We start from the raw sequence: 25,238 nt of genomic DNA on the forward strand, positions 1-25,238 counted from the left end.
AACGCAATGACAGCAACACTACCAAACTAGTTAGGGTCAGCAAAATGAATCCTCATTTCCAATAAACCCTGATAAAGAGGAGATATGGGAATTTAACGTCTAAAAGGAACAAAAAGCAATGTTTTCTGCGATTCCACCCAAGTACACAAACTGATAGCAAATACATTTTCATTTTATTCTTTTTTCTTGTGACTTTAAACTTGCCTTATTGTGGATGTCCAAGTATATTTGCAATCAGAATCGTAAAAAAGGAGGAAAGGATAAAGAATATTTGTTTTCTGGGAAGTACTACTCTCCCATCTATTGAATAGCTCCATCCTTAACACAATGAATATTTGTTAAGTTTGTAGGTCGAGGATTAGGGTAGAAGGGTAGCAGGTAGTTGTGTGTTTTGGTACTTTCCTGAATCCTGAGGGAGAGGCAGGGAGCTAGCCTCCTTTTCTCATCTTTTTCTTATTCAGTAGTCTTACCTTGTATTTGCATGGTATTTTTTTCTTCAATTTACTACTAACTGTTACTTCGATTGTTTTGTTTATCTTGCTATTTGTTGTTGTTATTTTCCTTTCTATCCTGTTATGATTACACTTCTTTTGAGCCGAGGGTCTATTGGAAACAACCTCTCTACCCCACAAAGGTTGGGGTTAGGTTTGCGTGCATCCTACCCTCCTCATAACCCACTTGTGAGATTACACTGGGGATGTTGTTGTTCTGGTGCTATCCATGTTAGAATGTGGGTTGGCCAAGAATCTTAAATCATGTTTTGCAGGGATAATTTCAAAATTTAAATGCAGTGACTGCCTCTTTAATGTTGCAGGTTGTGGATGTTTCCTTTGTCATCGTTGTCTGTAGCAGAAAAAGTTCTCCATGAAATTTCTGGCTCCAATCTAGAGGTAAGGATTTCAAATCCTTTTGGTCTCCCGGAATTACAGTTTCCCAACTTCAGATGAGACTACAAAACAATTAGGAGTTAGCTTCGGTGGACCTTGTGCATATTTTTCTTCCCATAGAAGCTGGAACTTAAATATCCTAAATCCTTTTTCGCTCCTCATTCAAGCAAGCTAATGTTTGGTTCATCTTTTACATGCAAGTTGGAGAATTTAGATCCTCTGGTGCAACGTGCCATTGCTGCTGCTTCTGTGATGCCTGACCTTCAAGGTAAAATTATCACTGCTACTCTGCTTGATTACTACCATGAAGATTCCATGGCGATGCTTATCATTAAACAGATTAGCAAAGAAATAACAGAAATTGCACCATCTTTCTTCTATTGCTTGTGATGAGATTACTGATCAGAATAGGGAGAGTAAATTCAATAATTAGACGATTTACAGGTTGAACAACTGGTTCAACATCACCTTAAACAAATTCTTGTATGCCGGTTCTTGTGTCATTTTAGGCCCATGTATTTGATGTTGGTTTGCTAAATGCATTGCTCTCAATACCTATAAGACATCAAGGCAATGGTTGAGTTTCTCAAGATCTTTAAGCACCTTTGGAATCCCAATCCCTTACCCAATCCATTTAGGTCAATTTGTAACTCAACTCACTTCTGCACGTATAAACTGATTTCTGGGTTCACAAGTGAACTTCAATGTAGACTTATGAGAGTGAGAACTGATTTGGCACAGATTGACCATGATTTCATGTGAAAGAATCTGAATGTGTAATCAAACTCTGAAGGCAACCAGTGGAATATCCTTAGACCTTCATAAACATCCTTAGTAGATCTTATACAGTTCATAATGGAAGGGTCATGTTAGCATATTTTTTTATTGCGCTCTTGTTTCCTAGAATTTTATAGAAGGACATCTTATCCTCGTCTATGTAACACCTGCTTTTATATATCACTAAAATATTCATTTTGTATAAAAGGACAATTCGTCTAGCTTAGTATGCTTATTCAATTCCTCTTTTTTTACCAGATCATTATGAATTTATTCCAAATAGTATTGAAACAAAGCTTTTGCCTTTTCAACGTGAAGGGGTTAGGTATGTTATACAACTCTTTTAAAGTTTTTTGAGTTTTTCCCTCTATTAGTCAATATGACCGAGAGATAGGGCACGTTGTTCTTTGACTAGAAAAGGAAGGCTAACGTTTTCCTATTTAGATTTGCATTACAACATGGAGGGCGTATCCTGTTGGCTGATGAGATGGGACTTGGAAAGACTCTTCAGGTTGTGGCTAAAACTATGTCAAATTGGATGTTAGTTTATAGTCATTTACCTGCTACATGATGATATTTTCATATAACGACAATATCAAGTTTGTATTGGTTATTCATTTAGGTTGCAGCCTTTTACTATATTTGATATGGAGTTGTTTTTTCCTATGATGTCCTACTTTATGTCCTAAGTTCTAGCTTGATAGCTTGTTGAGTTATTAAAATTCCCTTATGGATTGTATGGAGGTTTCTAACATACCCTGTCCTTGCCTTTTAAAATTGGTTTGGACATTCAAATTCTTTCACATAGTAGCAGAGCCAACCTTTGGTAATCCCATTCTCACACCTGAAAGGCCATATTGAAGTTCATGTGTAAACCCCAAAATGAGGCCCTAAGCACTGAAGGGTTTGAATTATGTAAGGGCTTCCAAAGGGCTTGTAAAGGTCTTAGGCATTGCACCCATTGCCTTAAGGTTTCAGGTTGGTTGCTTAAATTATTTCGCATAACTAGTTGATATTTGATCCCCGTGAAGAAATGGTGTTATTCGTTTCCTGACGTCTGTATGAGCACTTGCATCACTTTTATCTAACCATAAGAGATACCTTGAGATGCCATTGCTGCATCCAAATGACTAGTTCTAACTCACTACAGCTAAACAGCAGCAACAAAGAAACCCAGTATAATCCCAAGAGTAGGGACTGGGATGGTAGGAAGGAGATTATTTTGGACAGACCCTCGGCTCAAAGAGGAGCATTCAAAGCATGGTTGCAGGAAATATGATAGCAAATTAGCAAGATTCAAAGTAAATGAAGCAACAAATAGTAATACACATTGGAGAATAAGAAACTATGCGGTTACTATATACTACCTAAGTATGCCTTGGCAGAAGATTATTTTTGTTTCTTTCAAATCACAACTATATTTGACATAGGTAGTTTTGATTTTCAGCTAGCATGTGTTTATATTCCTCAATCCATAACTGATACACATAAGACTAAAAGTATGACATACTTTATAATCAAGTTCCTATAATCAGAATTCTCTTTGACATGCATCTTTGGCTACCCTATCTCTGTATATCGTACATGCTGAATTCCTGCTTACATTGCAGGCTATCGCTGTGGTTTCATGTGTCCGTGAATCATGGCCAGTTCTTGTTCTTGCTCCATCTGCCTTACGGCTTCACTGGGCTTCGGTAAGTCATGTTAATATTTGTAAATTATCAGTAGTTTTGCCTTATTCTCACTGTCTTTGGTGCTTTAATGCAGATGATTCAACAGTGGATGAACATTCCGTCATCGGAAATACTTGTATGGTTCAATACCTTTTTTACTATTTTTGTGAAGATGGAGTGAGTTGTTTGATGTTTTAGAATTACCAATGATCTTGAGATCTAAATATAATGATTTTCACAAATACATTTAGTATCATGTTGCCTGCATTAGTCTTTACAATTCAATCTGGGAAGTTATCACTCGAGTTCCCAGATATCCTCAATTTCGTTTCAAGTAGAAAATTCACATTTTTGTTGTTACACAAGGAAAAAAGATGTATATAATAAATTAGTTTAATTTGGTGGTATAAATATTTAGTATAGGGAAAAAGGACAAATATACCCCCGAACTATCGTAAATGGTATGCGTATACCCTCCTCATACTTTTGGAAAGGAAATACTCATTTAATAACGCGGAAACACAACAAATGAAACCATATTAATTAGGTTGACCAACACTATTTTTTAAGATTGGCACCTTATTGCTGTCCTTGACTTTCAGTTATCCTTAACATTTTGTGTTTTTTGTTTCATTTTCTTGTTATTACAACTTCTCCATAATTTATCAACCAATTAATCATATCTGAAGAAAGTTTTGACATTTAAAACCTAAGAACAAGAAATTCTAATGAGTTAGCATCCTTAAGTATTCACCACGGTATGAATTATCACAAAACTTGCTGCAATATACTAAAGGGAAAAAGGACAAATATATCCCCGAACTATCGTAAATGGTATGCATATACCCTCCGTCATACTTTTGGGACATTGGTCCCCCTGCCGTCCAAAAACTAGAGCATATATACCCTTTATAGTAACGGACATACACGTGTCATAATCTTATCCATCGACCCGACATGTATTAAATATCGGATCGACGGATAAGATTGCGCCACGTGTCCCTATTTAGTCTTCTGTTAGAGTGAAGGGCATATATGCTCTAGTTTTTGGACGGCAGGGGGACCAATGTCCCAAAAGTATGACGGAGGGTATATGCATACCATTTACGATAGTTCGGGGATATATTTGTCCTTTTTCCCTTTAGTATATTGCAGCAAGTTTTGTGATAATTCATACCGTGGTGAATACTTAAGGATGCTAACTCATTAGAATTTCTTGTTCTTAGGTTTTAAATGTCAAAACTTTCTTCAGATATGATTAATTGGTTGATAAATTATGGAGAAGTTGTAATAACAAGAAAATGAAACAAAAAACACAAAATGTTAAGGATAACTGAAAGTCAAGGACAGCAATAAGGTGCCAATCTTAAAAAATAGTGTTGGTCAACCTAATTAATATGGTTTCATTTGTTGTGTTTCCGCGTTATTAAATGAGTATTTCCTTGTATTCATGAAATCAAGTTTTACAGTACACAAAATTTGTTCTTTTTACCCTTCAGATTTTCTACATGGTATAAAAGCATTTCCTATTAGAAATCCCAGTTGCCTCGGCATATTAGCAATGGGTTTTATGCTTCTCGCCTAGCCACATGTTGCTCCTTTAGCCTTTATGTGGCTGATTTGGAAAGAGAGGACTAGGAGAACATTTGATGGGGTTGAGAATGTCATTCTATACTTGAGGAACAACCTCATGTTTTAAGTTTCTTTTTGGTGCACAGACCAGGTCCCTACTAGTGTAGATGATTGGCATAGATGTTTTCTTCATTTGGTATTATGAGCAATCTTTTCTATTGACAAATCTCTTTTAAGGCAGAAGTTGCCTTCTAGTCTTTTAAGTTCATTCAACAAATTGGATTGAAAATACTACTTTTCCCTCTAAAAGAAACATTTATTGCACCCTATCTTATTTGTCTGCCATATTGTTATATATGTAAAGAAACTAATTTCTAAGGGGCAATTTTTTGATGTTTCTGTGGTGCAAAAGTTTCTAATGGACTACTTTGCACGCATAATTCATCACCATAATCTCATTCTGTTACCCAGCCTACTTTGATGTGGATTATGAGAAGCTTTTTGTTGCTATTCAGTCACTAGGTTAGTATGAGTTGATTAACATTTTTACATTTCCATGCAATGGAACCTGCAAGAGTTAATGCCACTAGAAGTGCATTTACTGTAATATTACAAGCTTGTTGCATTTCCAGTCCCCTGATAATTAATTTTTTTTCGTCTATTTTATTTAGGTAGTTTTATCTCAATGCAGCGGTTCAAATAAGGGAGGATTTAAAATAGTTCCTTCAAACACTAAGAAGTCCATTCACCTTGATGGCGTGTTCAACATAGTATCATATGACACTGTATCTAAGCTTCAAGATTTACTTATGGCATCAACATTTAAGGTAAGTGCAGTACATTATATACTAGGTTTGGCATCAGCTATATTCAATCTTCTTATACCTGAACAATCTGAATCCTTCGTAACTTATCTTTTGATAGACCTTGATGCATGGATCTATATGTGTTTGTCTTTTTCTTGTAAGTGATATAACAAGACAGAAAACTAAAGGGACCATTGAGTTATCTGGATTTTGTTCCATTCTTACTTGTTTGGATACCCTTTTGTTATATAATGATTGCAATGCAGTTAACATAAATTGCCATTTCATTTTACTAAGTTAAGGCTCGATGAATTTTGTTTGAGGTGGCTCCTTGTTATGTTGGGTGGACTACTTAGAGGAAATGATAGATAACTTTTTGATGGGCTGTAGAACCCTATCCAGGAAATCAAAGAACCTTTTTGTCATCTGGAATTTGTTCTATTCTTATTTGCTTGGATACACTTTTATTGCTTCAGTGGCAACACTTAATTGGTTCACTTTCATGTGCTGCTTTTATACTTTTATATTAACAACTTTTAAATTTTTTGAGCTATCAAAAAGACAATTGGAAAATAATGAGTGTCAAGCATCCCTCATGATGGAGGAAATGGGTTATTGTTCAGCTTGAGGCATGCAGGGGGTGTTATCCCACATTGATAGTGGAAGTGGATTGTTGTCACCTTGTATGGTCTTGGGCAGTTATCACCTCATGAGCTAGCTTTTGGAGTTGAATTAGACCCTGGACCCATTTTCTTAACAGATAGTAAATACAAGAGGCTTACTGGTCCCATACTGTTACTTCAATTCAATGTTTGGATATTGATACTTATCTATGCTCTTGATTATTTTGTTTAGGGTAAGTTCATTGTGTTGGATGTCACGGTTGCATTTTCATGCTACTTAATGATTGTTATCCGTGATGATTTTTTTATTCAGGTTGTTATAGCAGATGAATCACACTTCTTGAAAAATGCCCAAGCAAAAAGAACCAGCGCTTCCCTTCCCTTATTACAGGTCTTTTCCTTTCTTTTATAAAGAAATGGTCTGCATGCATTTTCTCTGTGTTCAGGGGTGGGAGTTGGTCTATATTGAGTTCTTATCTAACGGTAAGTCAATGGAAGTATTACTTTTCAGAAAAAAAGAAAAAATGTAGACGGCCATATCACTACATTGACCTGTGTCGGTACATGGAGGCATCTCTTGATACTTCTTACTGTTAACTTCATCCATCTAAACAGACAGTAAATGGATATATCACTTGTGAAAAGAGGCACACATCAATTAGTTTGGTGCACCACCCTGAACTGTATGCAATATATATTTCAAGATACAATTTACAGCAGAGAATTCCACACAAGCTCTTCCTTTGTGACTTTGTCTAAAGCTTTCTCCAGTATAGAACACATCGAAATGACCAAGAAAAGAAAAGAAACAAAAAGTATCAGTTGGACCGTGGACAAATGGATCTTGAATAACAAACTTGCAAAACAAAATTGATTTGATATTCCCATCCAAGTTGATGAGCATACATTTTCACCATATGTATAAGTGGTACGAGTGGTCCTGATGAACTTACACGTTGACTGCTGCAGAAAGCTCAGTATGTGATATTGCTCAGTGGAACTCCTGCTTTATCAAGGCCAATTGAACTATTCAAACAGGTATATGTTCAGCTTTTATGATCAATTAAGTATTAGGCTCCGCATACAGTTAATAATGGCAGTCGAGTTTCAAATTGAAGTTCTATTTGTTGGGGGTTTGTGAGCTAAAATTGTGTGCTTTCACAGCTCGAGGCCTTGCATCCTACTGTATATAAGAACGTGCACGAATATGGCAACCGCTATTGCAAGGGTGTAAGTCAAAATTCTCCTGGATCGGAAGCCGCCTCTGAGATCTTACAATAATTAAGAAGTGCTCTAACAGGTTTGCTGAACATTCTAGGGCATCTTTGGAGTTTATCAAGGTGCAAGTAATCACGAAGAGCTGCACAGTTTAATCAAAGCAACAGTGATGATTCGACGACTAAAGAAGGATGTCCTTTCTGAACTCCCTCAGAAACGGAGGCAACAGGTATAAATTTTAGGCTTACGTTTGATGGTTCTAGCTGCATGACTTCATCTCATTCTCTCTCACTTTATTGCAGGTTTTCCTAAACTTGGGGGAGAAGGAGATGAGACAAGTTAATGCTCTATTTCGTGAGGTACTCCTGAATACCTTTGTGATTACACTTTTGTATCCCCTGCCCACCCTAAAATTTGAATGGGCTTTTAACCAGAAGTGCTGTTTCCTCTGCATTCTTTTATCGTCTAAGTTTATGCATTGAATGACTTCAATTCTTAAGGAACCTCTTTGACTTTTCAACTGTGAATACCTTAACACTTGCTCTGGTATTTCTCACAGGACACTTAATATTCTATTACTCTTTTCTGAAACTACCTTTTCTTAATTTGAATTTAAAGATAGGAATTTAGTTAAGTAAATGATGTCTGATACTCCCTGTCCAAAGATAGTAATGAACTGTCTTCAATAATGATGCCTGATTTTCCTTGATTTCTGAGGAAGATATTTACTTAATCTAATGTTGTGTCCTGTAGTTGGAGGTCATTAAGGGGAAACGTAAATCAGCTCAGTCCGAGGAGGAGGCTAATTCTCTTAAGTTTGCAGAGAAGAGCCTCATCAGTAAGGTACATTTGCAAACTTCTGTCCTGATTATTTATTTCTTTTATAAGTTTGAGAGCTGATCACTATATCAAGGACTCTTGAAAATAGTATATCTGGTCTTACTGCATAATATGCTTCTCTTTGTCTCTTGATCCTTGAGAATTGACTCACAAAGTATCCCTTTCTCCAAAAAAAATTGCTGTTCGAATAGTGCTCCTGTGTGCAGGCGGTTTGAAAAGCTTTCCCTCTTTTGAGGCTAGTGGATCACATTTCCATGACTAGTCTCATGCATGTCTTACCTGTAGGTAGAGGATTCAAAAAAGGAGGACCCTAGATCATAGCATCTCTTCTTATCTACAACTTATTTCAATTGGGAAGTTGAAAACCAGGTCAAAGGAAAAGCTATGACTTCTCTTCCCCCAAACATTAAAAGATCTGTTTTCTGAACAATTTGTCTTCAATGCCAGCAGATACCAATGCTTCTTCCATATTCCTACTATTATTAATATATTCCTTTAGAATCTTCTAGTATCTTGTAAATATATTAAGTATGATTTACTCCCTGTAATTAACTACTTATGTATTTGATTCTCTTTTCTTGCTTAGAACATGTGCACTAGCTATTTAAATCCAAATGACTTGATGGAATAATCAACCTGACTTTTCTCCACCTTATTTTAATTGTTCACATGGTATCAGAGTTAGACCCATCCCAATTCTTGGTTTGCCGAATGTTGGACCCCCATATTAAACTATCTATGCTCCAGTTGGCAGGCATGGGTGTGCGGGGGAGGGGGTTGAGTTCCCTCATCTGCTAATTAGGGATGTGAAGGTCTCTTTATACTGTCATATCAATCCTCACCTCATGAGCTAGCTTTTGGGGTTGAGTTAGGCTCAAGATGCATTTCTTATCCCCTGGCCGCTGTATTTCTTTCATTGCTGGTCTATAATAATGAAATTTGACATTTCATTCTTGTTTTTTATTGTGCCCACTGCCAATTTTTTGGGTTATTTTCTTTTTTTCTAAAGCTTGATTTGCTGCTTTATTGCTAGAATTGATATATTTTACTAGAGTTTTAACCCCTATACTTTGCTTGTTGGGCTGCAGATTTACACTGCCTCCGCTGAGGCCAAAATTCCAGCAGTTTTGGATTACCTAGGAACCATGGTTGAGGTGAGATGATTTTTTGTGTCTTCTACATCCTAGATATTCAGAATACAAAGTGAAAGCATCTCCAACTTCTGTATTGAAGTGTTCTTTATTTATATCTTTCATCATGTTGGTTTAGAAAACAATATCATCTGCGAGGAAAGGGAATATATTGTTCTCATGTTGAAGAGCAATAGAGAAAGATAGCATCAGAAAATGTTGGCTTTCAAATTTCGAAGTTATTGCATTTATGTTAGATAGAAGAAAATAAACTACAGTACCTGATACACAACCTAATGACCTATAGATAAATTAGGATATTGGGAGCATTGTTTTAACTCGATGAGTTCAAAGCAACTAAGTTTCAACTTGAGTTCTAGGTGTCTGATGCCTGGCTAATGACAACACAGGTCAACTAAGACTTGTCTAAATGTACAAATTCTCATATAAACTACTTTCTAGTCAAGTGCAAGGTTCAAGCTGTAAAGCAATGCTTGGAAGGTCCTCATATCAGTTCTATCATTTAACCAAAGAGTGCTCAGACATGCAAAATGCTACTGTCCTTTTTTCTGACAACGATTTATGCTTTGTGTGTAGAGCAGTTGCACATCTTCTCCAATATGCTCACTTCTTGCTTGTTCATATAAACTTTGATACTCTTTTTATGCTTCTTGGTTTCTTCAAACATGCAGGCAAACTGCAAGTTCCTGATATTTGCACATCATCAATCAATGATTGATTCAATACATGAGTATTTACTTGTAAGTTTTTCATATTTTAGTAGATTTTGAGAATTATAGACTACTTGAACATTCCCTTGTTTTGTAGAAGAAGAAGGTTGGTTGTATTAGAATTGATGGCAGCACTCCATCAGCATTACGACAAGATTTGGTGACAGATTTTCAGGAAAAAGAAACAATTAAGGCTGCAGTGGTAATGTCATTGATCAGTTTATAATTAGTCAAACCAGTGTAATTTTACTGTTGGAATGATTTCCTTTTCGATCCTTAAATACAGTTGGAAAGTGAGATTATGTAGGATGGAAAATAATATTGTTTAAACTATTGTATTGTAGCTTTCTATCAGAGCTGGGGGAGTTGGGTTAACATTAACAGCAGCAAGCACAGTGATATTTGCAGAATTATCATGGACACCAGGTGACCTTATTCAAGCCGAGGATCGAGCTCACAGAATTGGCCAGGTGAGCTACACAATGTTGTATAATTGTTTCAGGATGACTTATCTGCTTGAATTATTTTCAAATCTGCTAGTATGCCTGGCTTGGCTACTTTTCTGTTGCTGCAAGCTCAGATATTCTATGGCCAGTATTGACCACACTACTTTACTTCAAGAATCACCCTCTCCAGGACTCTCTTTCCACTTGAGCTTTGTATATTAGGAATGTGTGTGTGATTAAGCAGTCTTGGCCATGAGACTCATTGATGTCCAACTCCAGCTTCATCCATTACAGTGCTCGTTTGCAGAGTCCTTAATTCATCTTTGACATACTTAGCTCTTGATGGTTCCTTAGCACTTAATGCACCTAAAAATAGAAAAATAAAATGTGTATAAACAGCAAGATACTGATTCATTTGTCTTTATAAAAAAAAAAAGACACTGATTCATTTGCGGTTTCGGTATTACCTGTCTGGATTCCATCACTTTTGTTTAACTACTGAGTTTATGGGTGCCTCTGTGTGTCCATTTATCAGAAGAGCCAAGTATCTAAGAATTCCAGAGTCAGAACTTTAACAAACCTCCTTTCTAGGTGTCCTCTGTCAATGTGTGTTATCTGCTGGCGAATGACACTGTTGATGACATAATTTGGTATGTTCCCTTGTTACTAGTAGAGATTTCCGATTTATTCAACTCTGAACGATACCAAATGTAGAAACTATGGTGTAATAGTTATGTTTACATCTCTTGTACAGGGATGTCGTTCAGAGCAAGCTAGACAACCTCGGACAGGTCTTCTACTACTTAATTCTTTTTGTGCTTGAATACTAAGGTACAAAACTGACACTCTAAGCTAATAAAGCTACAACTGTATATGACAGATGCTTGATGGCCAGGAGAAATCATTGGAAGTTTCGACTAATCAGTCCCACAGCAGCCCTTCAAAACAGAAGACCCTTGACTCCTTCATAAAGCGCTGTAATAACTCACCTCAGGACCCCAGCAAAAAACACTGTCGTGATTAAGCCACTCAAGAACAAATATTAAACCCCCATCTCGTATACACATTAGAGGAGATTGGAGATGTGCATATTCGACTAGTATATGATACTGTTTAGCAAGTAGTATGGTGTATTCCCTCATATTTGTCTGAATAGATGTAGAGCTGTTAGAGATGCAGCTTATGGTGAAAACATTTTTTGTTTCTAACTATTTTTATCGCCTTTTTGCCTGTCTCGAATATCAAATGATTATTAATATCGATCCATCAACTACGCCTTAATCCCAAAATGGGCAGCACATTTCATGGCCTAAAATGAGTGTGTTTAGTCCTTCATATAGAAAATATGTTATAGGCAATTAGCAATTATGTTACATTTGTTAAGATTTACAAGCAAAGGTGTTCAAAAATGCCCAATTCAAATCATTTGAAGATTAAATGTGTTAAATGAAACATCATAATGACTAAAATCAAAATTTATACCAAATATAAAAAGAATAATCTCACTATATAATGATAGTATTCACATAAATAGCAAACTTTATCTATATTGCTGATATTTACATAACAAACAAAGATTCAAACTCACTGCCAAAATCCCAAAAACCTAGCTACTATACTGCTAATGAAAGAAAAGAAGATTTAAGGCAAAGCATTGGCCAGCCCTACTTCTTGATATCTGCCAAGTAAATTGGCTGCAATTAGGCTCACATCCTCTAAGCCAACCCCAATACATAGAGAGTTACTAGTAGTTGGAGTAGAGCTAACAGCAACCGAGTCACCAGCTTGGAAGGCGTCCGAGCTGCTGCTGCTACACCCTGAAACTCTGACATTAGGACCAACTTTACACTTTCCCATGCATTTGCAACCAGAGACTGCAGCTTCAATCCCAGCAATGCGTTGGAATTCTTCTAACAACGCTCCAGCGCCCAATCTCTTGCACTTACCACCCATACATACTTCAATTCTCTTTGTCCCCTCTGCTGTTGTTGTCGTAGCTGCTGCTATAGATGATACATTAGACCTACTGCTGCCTAGAGTGATACTGCTGCCTACATTGCCAATGTGACAATCACTAGCTTCCAAGCAGCATTCGCCTTTTTGCTCAGGGACTGAAAATTCTAAACTTGTCGTCTTCTCAGTTGATTCCTCCGTGGAAGTTAATGGCATGCTTGAGATCTCTACTGTTGTATCCACTTCTGGAGTTGAAAGGAAAGGATTTAGTGTTGCATTCTCAAGTGCTCGATCACACGCTTCAGGAATTGTAAGAGCAAGTGTTCCGATTTTCAGGCTTTTCATGTCAACCAAATTTTGACATTCATCATCACTTGATTCACTCGATTCTGAAGACGAGCTTGAAGATGATGACATTGCACAGCTCCTTGTGTTGCTCTGTACTTGACTTGCTGCTACTTTCATCTTCATTTGTGCTTTTTCTTCTTTTCTTTTCCTCTTCAACGCCTTCTCCTCTGCCTTTAGCTGTTGAAGCTGTCCCAGCAATAGATCCGCCGCCTCCTACATAGAGATAAACAGCAACATAAATAAACTAGAAGAGCAATAACTAAATCTACTAGCACGAATAGACGGGTGCCTCTACAAGAAAATCACACTTCCATTGTGTTCCTACTAACTAAACTTAGCAAATCAACAACAGGGGAAGGGGTTAACATTGGAGGATTAACCAAAATATGCTGTTAAAAGTGCTAATCATGTTAAACAAAATCACTAAACAACAAATCCACCGTCAACACTGCAACAATCATCCAATGTCCCACTCCAAAAACTTCAATCTTTTTGCCAACAATGTCTAGTAAGATCTAAGCTTTTACAAATTGCTATAAATTTCACATGAATTTCACCTAAACCACATATAACAAAGCCTAAGCCTATTCAGAGACGGATCCAGGATTTTTAAACTCTAGCTTTGATCCTATAGTATTTTTTCGATTGATCGAAAGTACTTGATTCAGATGAACCCGATGCAACAAGGCTATGTATAATTGCTAAAGCTAGTAAGCATAATTCATAAAAAACTTACCGAAATTGTCTTCCCTTGAACTTGATCAACCAAATCAACATCACAACCGAACCCTAATCCCATCTCATTCAAATTCGACAAATTCTTCGTCAAACCCTTAAGTAATTTCATCTTCTTCTTCGTTTTCTTCAACTCCCCCATATCCTTCTCTTTCTTCTTCTTCCCACACCTAATAATTCCACCTCTACCAGAAGAATAATACTCCAAACAACCCTCATCGTAAAACTCACAACCCACTAATTCCTTCTTCACCGATTTCAAACTAAAACATGAAAATCTACAACTACGATTCAATGGATTGTTGCTAATTCCGGCACCGGCGCCGGTGACTGAAGGAAATCGGCGTAAAACTCCGGCAGAGGCTTCCATTATGATGATCAAATTCTTGTTCAACTTTACACTGAACAAGAATTTTTTTTTCCTTTAATTTATAAAATTAATTTTTTTTTCTCTCTTCCTTTTTTTATTATATAAAGGAAAAACTAAAATAAAAAGTTTGAATAACTGATGTAACTGTTTTCTGACGTGGAGGATTTTGATTGGTTGAAGATGAGGTGGATGATGATGTGGCATGTACACTCGCTAAATTGTGACAGTTTTAAGTTTCCCACGCTTTTTCTTATTCCCGCCACGCGTTTGTAGTGTTCGTTGAACTGTTCGATTGAGTTTTAGGGGAATGGACGGCTGTGATTGTGCCAGGTAGGTGACACGTGGTGATGTGGAAATTGATTACGTGGCAGATTCTGCGGTGTCACTTTTTTTTTTGTTTTTTTTTTTTAAGTTAAGATAATTATCCTAGGTAATATTTATTAAAAGAAATACTCCTCCATTTCAATATGTTTATCCTATTTTTTTTATGTCCATTTAAAATAGGTTAAATAAATTGAAACGGTCGAAGTATTAAATTTTAAATAGATGTTATTTCTATATTTTAATTTCACTATTAATGAAGGACTTGAATATGAGACTTTTAATTAAGAGCGGAGGGATTCTAACAATTTCATTGATGTTATGTGGATAAATAAACGTTCGTGTCACCTTAGTGTAATGTTCATATACACTACATCAAAAGAGATATTTAGTTGCGATAGATTTTTTTTTTTTAGTGGCAATGTTTATGATCACCGAAAATATTTAGAGATATTAATTAAATATGCATATTAAACCATAACAAAGGAAAAAGCTAGAACATAAAAAAGAAAATTGTTGATTGTGTACCTGCTTATTACCAAAGTTTGAAAAATACGATATTAATTAGAGCCTTAAATTATTAATTATTAAAATAAAGATTAGGTCTTAAACTAATTAGCTTTAGAATTTGTTAAGTTACTTTAGGAGCAAGCAAATAATCTCTTTTTGGGGTTTCTTTGCTTGCACGACTTAAAAATTCTCCAAATTGAAAAAGGATTATTTATTCCTTTCCCTAATCAAGTGTGAAATTAACAACTTACTACTCTTATTCTTTTTCTTTAGTTAAAGCTAACTTTTAGTCAATAGCAAGTAACGTCTCTTTATATCAAGTCTGATATGATAATGTAAAATATAAAGTAATAACCTACTATAACTATAAATAAAAAATGTATCCAATTATTTTATACGACTTAATCCATATTTTGATATAAGGTTGCAACCCCCTCATGTCTTTCACCTTTAAGTTTCTAACTCTTGATGTTTACATCGAATCATACTACTCATAGTAGTTAAATAAGAATTAAGGTCGGAATATGTATTAAATAACTATAGTTTATATATAAGAGTATACGTGACAAATGTCATGTATTTATTGGATGGTGTAATGAAAAACAAGTATCCGATGAAATAATTGAAGTACGTGTAAGTTAGACAAGACACCACCATTGAGAACAAAATAAAAATAGTACATGTACTGCTTCATTATTCATGTCTTTGTGTGACCTATATATATCAAGCAGTAGAATCAACTACTGATGTTTGAATCGGAGTATACCGCCTACATCATACTCCATAGATTTGTGGCCCTTAATTCTCGGAACTTGTGTGAATGCAGGATGTTTTGTGCACCGGGTGTCCCTTTTATGTACTACTTCATAGTGCTAGCAGACTTTGATACTAGAGAAGCATAAATACCATCTTGTCTATTAACCAAAGTTTCATGATTTCCTTTCTCCACAATGACTCCATCTTTGATTACAGCAATCACATCAGCTCCTTTAATTGTGGACAATCTATGAGCCACCACAACTGTTGTTCTGCCTGATCTTACTCTATCAAGTGCATCCTGAACTACTTTCTCAGACTCTGCGTCAAGCGCACTTGTGGCCTCATCTAGTAGTAGTATCTTTGGACATTTTACTATAGCTCTTGCAATTGCAACTCTTTGTTTCTGTCCACCTGATAGTTGTATGCCCCTTTCACCAACTACTGTTTCATAGCCCTGCACATTAAGTCTATGTTACATGATGATTCTTTATCTGTCTGACATACTTGTGTAGATTTTAGGTATATGCGTAAATTCTAGAAAATGTTGAGCTTAACTGAAGAAATGAGGATTTATATAGTCGATCCCAACTTGTTTGAGACTGAGGCGTACCTGTTGTAAGCCACTGATGAAGTTGTGAGCATTTGCTAACTCAGCAGCAGCTAATATTTCTGCTTCTGTGGCATCACTTTCTTTTCCATATGCTATATTGGCTCTGATTGTGTCATTGAACAATATAGGCTCCTGGCTTACTAGTCCCATTTGCTCTCTCAACCATTTCACCTTCAGCTTTTGAATTTCTATTCCATCTAATGTGATTAGGCCTGAATCCGGATCGTAAAATCTTTGCAACAAGGAAATAACTGTTGATTTTCCGCTCCCACTTTCTCCCACCAGAGCAACCGTCTAACATAAAAGATAACATGTTTACATCACAATTGTTGTCAAATCGCGTAACAAGACTGGAAAAGGATTCTATGAATAATGCGTTAGGATTTACCTCACCGGAGCTAATGGCTAGGCATAGATCGTTTAGGACTTGAACCTCAGGTCGACTTGGATAATTGAAACTGATATGTCGAAACTCAATGCTTCCCATCACATTCTCTAATGTCATTCCTGAGTTATCACTCGAGTCTATCTTGGATTGCCGGTCAAGAAGTGCAAAGATTGAAGAGGCACCAGTTTTGGCTTTGGTGGAATCAGGAGCAAGTCCACCTGATTGAGAAATCGCGGTAGCTGTCAAGCTAAGACCATAGAAAACCTGAAATTTAGTAGTAGGAAAGTTAAATGACAAAGAGAAGGAACTTATAAAGAGAGACTTGACAAAAGTTTTATGTTTGCCTCTCGAGACTTACCCGAAAAACCTCAGCAAATGTGACCTTACCGGACTCAATCAATCGAGCACCAGCATAAAAACTGGCAGCATAGACAGAGTACAAGCAGAACATCGAAAAACCAAAACCTGCAGCACTCACTAGCCCTTCTTTTATTCCAGCTCTAACTGGACCTTCACATTTTCTTTTGTACAATTGCACCACCTTCTCTTCAGCAGAGAAAGAAGCCACTGTTCTGATACTTCCAATTGCTTCACTCGCAACTTGACTTGCATCCTCGTATAATTTCTGCCAAAAAATTTCACTTGCATAACTACTAATTGCTAATTTTACTTGCTACATTTTGTTAGTACAGAAGTTTGAAGCTAACCTTAGCATCACTGCCAAAACCACTAACGTATTTCATGTAAAGATATCCATTTAATCCAATTAGAGGAACCATAACTATCATTATGAGTGACAATTGCCAGCTTGCTTCTAGTCCAATAACTAAACCAGCTATAGCCGTTGACGTGTTCTGCACAAGCAAAGCGAGTGACTCTCCAACCATACCTCGGACAGATGCTGCATCTGTAGATAGTCGAGAGCCAATTGCACCAATCGAGTTCTCCTTTCTGTCAAACCAACTAACCTCCATGTAAACTATCTTCTCAAAGCACATTAGGCGAATTCTCCGTATCAACTTACATCCTGCTACAGCGAAAAAGAACGTCCTCAAGGGTGTTGCTAGTAAAGTTGCCAATCCTAGACCAAGAAATAACAATGACCAAAATCTTGAATGCTTTCTGAGTTCATGAGCTGGCTCATAGAAAGTCTTGATAACATTAGAAAGAAGTACCCCGAAAATAGGTAATATTAGAGCATTGACCATTGCAGCTATGCAACCAAATAATAATTCTGGAATCTCGGGTTTGTTCATTAAGGCCAAGCGACAAATCGTGTTGTCTTTATCCTTACTCAATACAACTGTTGAATTAGGATCATGACATTCACCAACTGCTTTCTCTGCTGCACTAACTGAAATGGACGATGAATGATGGCTGCTATTCTCAATCCTCGACGAGCCCCTACTTGCTGATCGTGTCACAGGAATCTGCTGATTTATGATTATCTCTTCACTATCCAGTTCATTTGACTCTTGCTCTCCTGAATATTTGCTAAGCTCTTGCAACTGTATAAGCTGAACATATGCTCCTTCTTTATTTCTCATTAGTTCCAAGTGGGAACCTAAAGTTTGAAAGGGATAAGAAATTAGCATTCTGAAAAGAGACAAGATTCTCTAGTTAACAAACGTACATACGTTTCTGCTAGAGTGAAGGGCCGAAAACACACCTAAAGTATTCCGATTTTCGAGTTTCATATCTGAACTATCAGGTAGGAAACTCCCACACCTGATAGTTCAGGTATGAAACTCGAAAAACCGGGATAATCACATTGGTTTCAGCATGATTAACTAACAATCTGGAATCCAGACTGGAAAAGATGGTATATATGACTCACCTTTTTCGACGATCTTTCCCTCCTGAAGTACAGCTATTGTATCTGCATTCTTTACTGTGCTCAAGCGATGTGCAACAATAACCGTAGTTCGGTTGATCATGACACTATCCAATGTCTCTTGAACAATCCTCTCAGATTCTGCATCAAGAGCACTTGTAGCTTCATCAAGAAGTAGAATTTTGGGGTCCTTCAGTATAGCTCTTGCAATAGCAATTCTTTGCTTTTGGCCACCGGATAACTGATTTCCGTGATCGCCAACTCTGGTATCTAGTCCCTGAATTAGAAGGAGCAATGGCCAAAAATATTTTTTATAAGCTATTGAGAAGAAATTTAGATAGCTATAACTTGATGGAAATTAAAATAAAACAACTCTAGAGTCTGACCTGAGGTAATTTATCAATGAACTTGGATGCATTGGCAAGTTGAACTGCATCTTTAATTTCTTCAAGTGTTGCATCATCCTTCCCGTAGGCAATATTATCCTTTATCGTCGAACCAAACAGCACAGGTTCCTGGCTAACAAGGCCAATTTTTCCCCTGATCCACCTAAGCTGAAATTCTTTGATATTTATACCATCAATCAGAACTTCACCAGCCTGAGGATCATAGAACCTCACTATTAGATTGATCACAGTCGATTTTCCACTTCCACTTCGCCCTACTAGAGCTGTCGTTGTTCCCTTAGGTATCGACACAGAGAAACCATCAAATATGCTCTCTTGTGGTCTTGCTGGATAACAGAAATGAATATTCTTAAGTTCAATGTCACCACTAATGTCAAGAGGTTTCTGTCCATTCATATCATAAGGATCTATGACCGGCTTTCTATTTATCGTCTGAAACATTTTAAAAGCTGCAGTCTTTCCAGCAGCAAACGCGTGCAAGCATGGAGATGCGTATCCTAAAGTACTGCAATTACAATGGGAAGAAATAATAAAAGATCAATAATAAGTAAATATAATTCAGAAAATTTAAGGCTTAGTATTGTGTTGGTTTCTGTGTCATATGTATCATTCATAAAGGAAGGCATAATACGTAAACATATGCTCAAACTTGTCCTGAGCTGACAAGTAAACGCTCCAACTTTGAGATCACACATCAAGACACCTCAACTTGGTGTCAATTGACAACTAAACACTCCAACCTGTCCTTATTGTGTCTCGTGGACATGACATATGAATTTTGGATGTGTCTAGATGGTCATATTGTAAATTGGAGACGAGTTGAGGTGTTTAGATGTGCATACTCGAAGTTGGAGTTTTTAGTTGTCAGTTGAGACCAAGTGTGTCTGTCTATGTATTATGCCATTAAGAAAAGTCAGTCAGTGCAGCCCCGTCCCCCTATGGGTGATAGAAACTAAACATACAAAGAAAAAGGCAGAACGGAACCTACAAGGAGCCAATCAGTGTAGCCATAATGACATTCATCACATCTCCTCCTGTATAGTTGTGTTCCAAAATCATTTTTGCACCATACCATATTCCTAAAGCATAACTTGTGTAGAGGATAAACATAAAAACACCGAAACCAAGCCCTGAAGCTAAACCCTCTTGTACACCAGAATGGTAAGCTTTGTTCAGAGAATTCTGATATTCAGAAATTGCTCTTCTCTCTCCAGTATACGATGCAACCTGCCCAAATGATAAAGCAACTTAGTGAATGAAAACTCTCAAAACAGTTGAAAATTGAAAAGAAGTGTCTTTTTCCAACTCTTCATACTGTTCTAATTGAGCTTATTGTCTGTTCAACAACAGTTGCAGCTTCTGAATAAGCAGTCTGTGCACGGGATGCTAGTTTCGCCAGAAGGATAACCAAGACAGCAGAAGATATGACAAGTGGAGGAATCGAAGATGACAAGACCAACGCTAGACGCCACCCCTTAATAAAAGCTATTACGAATCCTCCAAGGAATGTAGCTGATACCTGGATAAATTTTCCAACCTGCAGTTAAATGTGAATGCAGGCTAAGTCTTCCAGATATATCAAATGATAATGATGTACATATGGCCTGTCTTGAAGATATACCTTTTCGCCGATGGCATCTTGAATAGTAAGAGTATCACTAGACAGGCTTTCGATAATAACACCAGTGTTAGTCTCCTGATCGAAAAATCCAATATCTTGTCTTAATACAGTTTTCAGGTATAAACATCTGATTCGAGCAGCCTGCCTTTCCCCCGTGACTGTCCAGCAAGCCACCTCTGGAAAGATGCTAGTATGAGTAGTGAGGTTTCTTGAACTTAAACAATGGCATGAAAATAGAAGAAGGTATATCATCATGGCAAGTATACGTACGGATAAATGTAGCAAGACCTGAACCCAGAGCCAGATATACGAATTTAAGGGCTACCTGAAAAAAATAGGACAGGAAAGAAAGCATTTAAATGAAACAACACTATGCCAATTCATCAAAACTTCTACAGAACAATCTAAGTATAGGATAATATGACACTCATGACGGAGAATGTGAGGATTACAGGCTCAATGAGGCATCAGGTACAAATCCATGAGGTCTCCTTACATGTCATGGACTCGAAATGTCACAAATATGGTATCAAAGTTAATTAGACTCCATGGTGGTGTGGAAAAACTAGGATACTATGTCCTTAAGGGTGTATGTGATGGCATAATGTCCAATGATGAAGGGGTGAGCTGATGAGGACAAGTGAACATGACACGCGCTATTTTGGACTTCATGTGTCACAGGCTCACAGGCCACAGCCCAACGGCTGAAACTGTGATGTCTGAAGGGTCAACACGACGATTTGGGCAATGACAGATAGATTATCAAGAAAAGTTAACCAGAATAGCATTCTATCGAAAATTCCTTGTACCTTAGAAACTTCATCAACAATTTTTTCGCTATCCACGGTCATTCCAAAGGAATCAACTAACTCTCCAAACAGTACAGCCATCAGGGGAAAACAGATTCCACTACCAACAGCTGTGATCATACCAATAACCATCAATGCATGATCTACAGGGTCAGCAAAGGAAAACAGCTTATAATATGGAACTTTATCAGCAGCAGCCACTTTCTGTTTCTCTGTCTTATCTGATACTCGTGCACAATTCGAGCCATCTGAGGATTCTAAAACTTCATTTTCCATGCTATCAATGCCTCGTCCAGTCACATTCTCTTCTTCCATCAGTCTGATTCTCCAACGATCCTTTTATTACTTGCCTGTGAGCAAGATAATAAAGCATAATGAACATGACTTTGAAAATGATAAAACAAAATAAGTCAAGTCTTTTAGTGGTACAACATGAAGTAACTCCTCAATATTTTTTCTTAAAAGTATCTATCTAATGGGAACATATTGAGTATAATAATAATAACAAGAACATCAAAATTATGAAGCCAGCCTATAATTGGAATTATTCAACTATACAACAACAATGACATACCAGTACGCAGCCTTATCCTTACCTTGTAAGGGTAGAGAGACTGTTTCCGATAGACCCTCAACTCAAGTAAAACATATAAGAGAAATAAACAGTATGAAAAGGAAATACGGTAGTAAAGAAGCCAAGTATGAAATAATGAAATAATACGGTAACAAAGCAAAGGATTATATAACTTCTACTTCATAACTTGTGACTCAAGAGTCAAGAAGCATTGTCAATACTCTTGAAATAACTTGAAGAGCAGAGAGATTGTTTTCGATAGACCCTCGACTTAAAAAAGAAAAAGAAATATGAAGAATGGTTGCAAGAAAATAATATGATTGTCTTACTAGTTTTTACTCAAAGAACTTGCTGCACTAGAAGTAGAAAATGAACTAAGAATAAAACATATATGAGAATAACAAACTCTCTTTGTATTTATAGTCTTTCAAACAGACTTCAGATATATAATGTCACATCAAATGATGCTTTTGAGAGATAAATTAAAGATGTCTTATTCCATGCTAAGACATAATATAATTAAGTTAAAATATAACTTAAAATTTTATAAACAGTCTTTCGTAGAAATGCAGGGTTAGGATGGTACAATAGACCTTGTGGTCCGCCTTTTCTCGAACCCCACACATAGCGAAAGCTTAGTGCGCCAAACTGTCTTTTTTTTAGGATCACACAATTAAATATGGTATAAGAGTACACATAGCTCAAGAAAAAGAAAGATATATTTTCATTATTCACATGTTTGACCATTGTAATGAAGTCAAAGTGTGAGTATAATAGGACGTGTTAAGACGTAATATAATTAATATCCTCTGTGGCCAAGTTTCTAAAAAGACAAAAATGTTTATTTCAGAGATTAAGGTGTTTGATCAAGTTTCTCGAGAAAAAAATAATATTTTTTTACTAGTAATAGAAGTTGAAAAAAATAAGTTTTTTCGAGAAGATTTTTGTAATCTTGGCCAAACACAAATTTCGATTTTAAATTGGCAAAGTGTTTGATAGCGCCATAATAACGCTCAAATCATCAGCAAAGGGTATAAATTCCTTTTAAATATCCTCCAAATTTAATTAATTCCTTAAACAAATCGTCACAAAAAGTACCAATAATTTTGTTATTTAATTAACATTCGTACGAAAGATTTAATATTCTAAAATTGTTATATGTTTAAGCTCAAAACGTCATAGTAATAATTAGTGAAAAAGACTAAATATATAACAACTCTTGATTAGTACTGTATTATTTTTTATATTTGCTTATTCTTTAATGATCTCTGGTACTACGTGATTGTTTCTTTCATTTCGTTTATCTTATTATTTTGTTGTTGTTATTACTTCTTTTTCATCCCTCTTTAAGTCGAGAGTCGATCGAAAATGCATGTGATCCCTACCCTTTTAAGTAGGGGTGGAGCTAGTCAGGAGAGTTCGGATAAATTAACTACTATATATTTTATACATGATTAAAATTATTTTTATGTATATAGTAGATGTTGAATCACCTTCGATTTCTTCGTATGTTACTTCTTCATATTTTGAATTCTAAGTGCAAATTCCATTATTGCTCTCAAGGTAAAAATAAAATCTACGTATATTCTACGTACCCCACACGTAGAATTATATTGAATATATTATTATTTATTAATGATGTTTATGATGGAACTACTTTGCAATTGATTATTATAATATATCTTTCTCTCTATTTATTACTTAATAATGTAATAAATTAATATAATTTGATGTAAACATATTATATTTATATATATATAATTATTTTTTGGACCACTTTGGCTAATTCCATGGACAAGAGACTACAATTCAAAATCATATTACAAGTTTCTTATAAAAAAATATTTAACCACTCCATTGCTAATATTGAGGTACTGGTTACCATATTGAGCCACCAAAAATTTAGGAATCTTAATTGCATAAATTTCCAAATAGTAACTAGCAAACGCTGGACATGGCAGTCGATATACAAAGTATTCTGCATTTACATAGAGTTCAACGGATAACGCCGTAAATAACTTACTCTAATATAAGTATTAGTGATTGCTTTCATGATTCAAATTTATAGTCTATAAATCACATAAAGATAATTTTACCATTGCTTCTTAAAATCATCTAGTTAACTCTGGAAAATCAGACAAACCAAGTTTTCTTTTCTTTCTTTCTTAAATTTTTTTGTTTTGTTGATTATGTATTATAGAGGAACATAGTGGTGGAATGTTGGATATTCACCAACAGTTACCCATAATTCACTAGAAAAGTAATTAAATTAAGTAAATAACATCACACAAGTTGAACAAATAAATATACACGTCCTATGTGACATCTTATATGGCAATTTGAGTCTTACGTGTATTATGCCACATAAGACTCATGTGTCTACTTGTTCAACTTTGTACAAATTTAAATATCTACTTGTGCACATGTTCCACATCCAAAATTAAAGGACATAAATATGAATTAATGACAAGTTAGAAGACACATTTATATTATATTATGCCTTTATTAACGGATGAACTAGCTCTTTTTTCTCTTTTAAGGAAGGAAGTCATCTGATTATATATTATAAAAAGATTATTTAAAAGAAAATTAAAAAAAGATCTTACGTACAAAAAAATATTTAGGAAGAGAACTTTTTTTCCTTATATTTATGGACAAGATAATATGTTGCTAAAATAGTGAGATTATAATAATTTTTAATACTTAATACATAATGTATTTATTAAAGGGAAAAAGGACAAGTATACCCCCGAATTATCGTAAATGGTATGCAAATATTCCCCGTCATACTTTTGGGACATTGGTGCCCCTGCCGTCCAAAAACTAGAGCATATATGCCCTTCACTCTAACGGAAGACTAAATAGGGACACGTGGCGCAATCTTATCCGTCGATAAGATTATGACACGTGTATGTCAGTTAGTACAAAGGGTATATATGCTCTAGTTTTTTGGACGACAGGGGCACAAATGTCCCAAAAGTATGACGGAGGGTATATGCATACCATTTACGATAGTTCGAGGGTATATTTGTCCTTTTTCCCTTTATTAATTAAATTATGGTTAGAGATTTACTTAGGGAAATTAAATCTTAACCATTTATTTTAACCTATGCCATGTGTCACTAATCCAAATAGGAACTTGGGAAAAATGGAGAGGAGCCGGATCCGATTATAATGTTATGAAGTTCATCAAATTCACTACAATAAATCATAAAATGTAACATGTGATAAGACGAATTATAAAATTACTGATGTTAATCCTGTTAAGACTTGAGAATATATATATATATATATAT

At 35.9% G+C, this 25,238-nt stretch overlaps 3 protein-coding genes across 4 annotated transcripts in view; 1 reads left to right on the forward strand and 2 right to left on the reverse strand.

The window, feature by feature from the left end:
- LOC102596227 (SWI/SNF-related matrix-associated actin-dependent regulator of chromatin subfamily A-like protein 1) overlaps positions 1–11,886 on the forward strand; it is a 13,365-nt gene extending 1,479 nt beyond the window's left edge. The window contains exons 5-24 of one of the 2 annotated variants that reach the window (XM_006349813.2): positions 815–890; positions 1,089–1,155; positions 1,923–1,989; positions 2,109–2,175; positions 3,275–3,358; positions 3,432–3,473; positions 5,581–5,736; positions 6,652–6,729; positions 7,308–7,376; positions 7,503–7,568; positions 7,657–7,785; positions 7,859–7,915; positions 8,310–8,399; positions 9,485–9,550; positions 10,219–10,287; positions 10,355–10,459; positions 10,602–10,727; positions 11,295–11,353; positions 11,458–11,494; positions 11,584–11,886. In XM_006349813.2, coding sequence (XP_006349875.1) covers positions 815–890; positions 1,089–1,155; positions 1,923–1,989; positions 2,109–2,175; positions 3,275–3,358; positions 3,432–3,473; positions 5,581–5,736; positions 6,652–6,729; positions 7,308–7,376; positions 7,503–7,568; positions 7,657–7,785; positions 7,859–7,915; positions 8,310–8,399; positions 9,485–9,550; positions 10,219–10,287; positions 10,355–10,459; positions 10,602–10,727; positions 11,295–11,353; positions 11,458–11,494; positions 11,584–11,727 — 1,654 coding nt within the window. In that variant the 3' untranslated portion in view covers positions 11,728–11,886. The remainder of the gene's footprint in view (positions 1–814; positions 891–1,088; positions 1,156–1,922; positions 1,990–2,108; positions 2,176–3,274; positions 3,359–3,431; positions 3,474–5,580; positions 5,737–6,651; positions 6,730–7,307; positions 7,377–7,502; positions 7,569–7,656; positions 7,786–7,858; positions 7,916–8,309; positions 8,400–9,484; positions 9,551–10,218; positions 10,288–10,354; positions 10,460–10,601; positions 10,728–11,294; positions 11,354–11,457; positions 11,495–11,583) is intronic. The other variant, XM_006349814.2, reaches the window with a different exon arrangement.
- A 305-nt stretch (positions 11,887–12,191) lies between these two features.
- Positions 12,192–14,182, reverse strand: LOC102596770 (uncharacterized). Its single transcript, XM_006349815.2, has 2 exons — positions 13,741–14,182; positions 12,192–13,217 (listed from the first exon to the last, which is right to left on the reverse strand). Exons 1-2 carry the CDS (start codon positions 14,107–14,109, stop codon positions 12,345–12,347), a joined length of 1,242 nt encoding a protein of 413 aa, XP_006349877.1. The 5' UTR covers positions 14,110–14,182; the 3' UTR covers positions 12,192–12,344.
- A 1,362-nt stretch (positions 14,183–15,544) lies between these two features.
- On the reverse strand, positions 15,545–22,312 carry LOC102599711 (ABC transporter B family member 11-like). Its single transcript, XM_006349900.2, has 13 exons — positions 22,272–22,312; positions 21,369–21,718; positions 20,830–20,884; positions 20,560–20,735; positions 20,254–20,475; positions 19,927–20,165; positions 18,918–19,443; positions 18,535–18,808; positions 17,405–18,261; positions 17,056–17,322; positions 16,698–16,961; positions 16,310–16,603; positions 15,545–16,153 (listed from the first exon to the last, which is right to left on the reverse strand). Exons 2-13 carry the CDS (start codon positions 21,681–21,683, stop codon positions 15,800–15,802), a joined length of 3,843 nt encoding a protein of 1,280 aa, XP_006349962.1. The 5' UTR covers positions 21,684–21,718; positions 22,272–22,312; the 3' UTR covers positions 15,545–15,799.
- Between the last annotated feature and the right edge of the window lie 2,926 nt (positions 22,313–25,238).

This window comes from Solanum tuberosum, unplaced genomic scaffold (assembly GCF_000226075.1).
Source record: "Solanum tuberosum cultivar DM 1-3 516 R44 unplaced genomic scaffold, SolTub_3.0 scf00114, whole genome shotgun sequence".
Taxonomy (NCBI): Eukaryota; Viridiplantae; Streptophyta; class Magnoliopsida; order Solanales; family Solanaceae; genus Solanum; species Solanum tuberosum.